At 46.1% G+C, this 2,145-nt stretch overlaps 1 protein-coding gene across 1 annotated transcript in view; it reads right to left on the reverse strand.

Moving 5' to 3' along the window:
* Nucleotides 1-1,909: 1,909 nt before the first annotated feature.
* The window catches only part of MGAT2 (mannosyl (alpha-1,6-)-glycoprotein beta-1,2-N-acetylglucosaminyltransferase), a gene marked incomplete at its 5' end in the record, with an annotated part of 824 nt that continues 588 nt past the window's right edge, over nt 1,910-2,145 (reverse strand). Inside the window, one exon of the mRNA XM_009575032.1 lies at nt 1,910-2,141. Coding sequence (XP_009573327.1) covers nt 1,910-2,141 — 232 coding nt within the window. The remainder of the gene's footprint in view (nt 2,142-2,145) is intronic.

Below are 2,145 nucleotides of genomic sequence, written 5' to 3' on the forward strand. Positions count from 1 at the left end.
GAAGTGCGATAACCAAAGGAACATATCTAATAATAATAAACTTTCAGTTCCCTTTCTCACTGCTTCTGAAATAACCCGTTTTCTTTTGAGTTGTATAAGACACAAACGTGCTTTAGAAGAAAGTTAAATTTGACTTCTTTCACAGCTGCTCTGGAATTACTCTTACATTTGTACGTTAAATGCGAGCGCTTGCAGTGGAGGTACGTGGTGTAAGCTTTACTTTTGTAAGGTCAGTGGAAGCCACAGCTGCCACAAGCATCTGCTCTACCCTCTAGGGCAGCACACCACCGACCCAACTGAAGGAGGGTAAGTGGTTTGCGGGGTTAAGTTTAACCCCCCATCAGCTCTGTCACACGGTCACGCAGCTCCTTGTGGGTGGCATCGAAGGGCTGAGGCACAGGCACAGCTATTTCAGCATCAGCTCTGACTTTGTGAAACTATGAAAATGGAGCAAGTACCAAAGCTGGTACAAAATCGTGGCAGTTAAATTACCTCGGGGGAAAAAAAAAAAGCATCTTATGGCAGTCGAAATAAACACCTGCGTGCTACTTACAGTATTTCACAACACTTGGCGCTCTCTCAAATGAACATTTAACCGATATATTCACAGCCCATAAAGTAGGTAACAAATCGTGGCAATAGGAAAGCCTTGCTACATGTCCTTCCATTCATAAGTAACTGTTGCAGCCAGAGCCCTAAGAGCACCAACCCCATTTTCTCTAAAAAAAGGAAGTTTTTTTCCTCTCAGCATAAAATCTACCTCTAAATATTGCATGTCTGTCACCTTAGCATAGCGTTTTCTTTCTCTAACATACAAAACGCTGCTTACGTGCTACGGCTACCAGTCGTGCTTCAAAGTGGAGTGCCATTAAAGCAGCCCTACCGCTAGACTTAAAACAGGCGAGGAAGTGGCCGATGCTAACGACTGGCTCTGCTCTCTCCTGTTCATGGCTTTCAGCTCCAGTTCAGTGTGTTTCCATTACACAGCAGTATTTTTTACTGGTCGCTTTACACAGCCAACTAATCTGAAAGCGAACTTTTTTTTTGATCCAAACAAAAGAGGTGTCGTGCCACGCATGTCACTCTATTCTGCCTCAATCAGTGAGTAACATTAAAAATTTAATGAAGTTAAATGCACACTACTAGAACGGGTGATGGCATGTGTTCAGCCCTCTGGATTAAAGAAAAGACCGCCCCCCTCCCCGGTCCTGACTTTCTTTCTAGCAACACGAGATGACATCATCTTTTTGTGAGAATCAAGAACTCTGGTTTTACAAAACAACTGAATTTTATTTTGGCAGAACTAAAAAAATCATATATTTATCTACATTGTAGTAAAAACAATTAATTTTTCTTTTCCTTCATATATTCATCAACACATCGCAACCAAACCAGGACGCAGGTATCGGGCGTGAAGCAACCCCGAGCGGGACAGCCGGCGGGAGGTGCCGGTACCGCCGGCGGAGGCGGTGTGCGAAGTCCAGCTCCCACCGGGGCCGGAGCTCGGGAGGGCTCGCTCCTCTCGCCCGCTCCTCACCACCCCCAGTGCGGCGCCGCGGGCATCGCCGCTCTGCCCCTGACGGGGGAAAAAACCCCACACCAGAGCACTATAAGCACCAGAAATGATGCACTTAAATAAAAGTTTTCTCCTCCTCCTCCCAGTAAACGCAACAGCGGTCACTTTTTGTGCAGGGGCTGCGACACTGCTCTGAGCAGCTGGCAGCAGCAAGTCACCTGTTTCCAAAATGTGGTTGCCGAACATGAAAGATTACTATTTTGGGACACCTTTTACAAGAATGTTTATTCATATTAAAGCAGAAACCAACTCATAAATGCTTTTTATACACGTGTGCGCCTGTAAAAGACAGTATGGAACAACTCAAAAAGAAAAAGGCTGCGAGAACGATCCTCACTGAAGTCTGCGGTAACTTTTACAGAGTTCGTGGTCCCTAATATCTCCCCACCCTCCGTTTTTCACATGAGGGGAAAGGGGTGCCATGGAGTACCTTTTACTGACACTCATCGTTTCGGGAAACAGGTACTGTTGGTTGCTGTTCAAGAGAGAGTCGATTTTGGCACTCTGGGTGGACGGTCTGCAGGATTTCTTGTGGTGCATGCCACAGTCCCCCGTGTGAAAAATCCTGG

The sequence above is a fragment of the Fulmarus glacialis genome, unplaced genomic scaffold (genome assembly GCF_000690835.1).
Source record: "Fulmarus glacialis isolate BGI_N327 unplaced genomic scaffold, ASM69083v1 scaffold19870, whole genome shotgun sequence".
NCBI lineage: Eukaryota > Metazoa > Chordata > Aves > Procellariiformes > Procellariidae > Fulmarus > Fulmarus glacialis.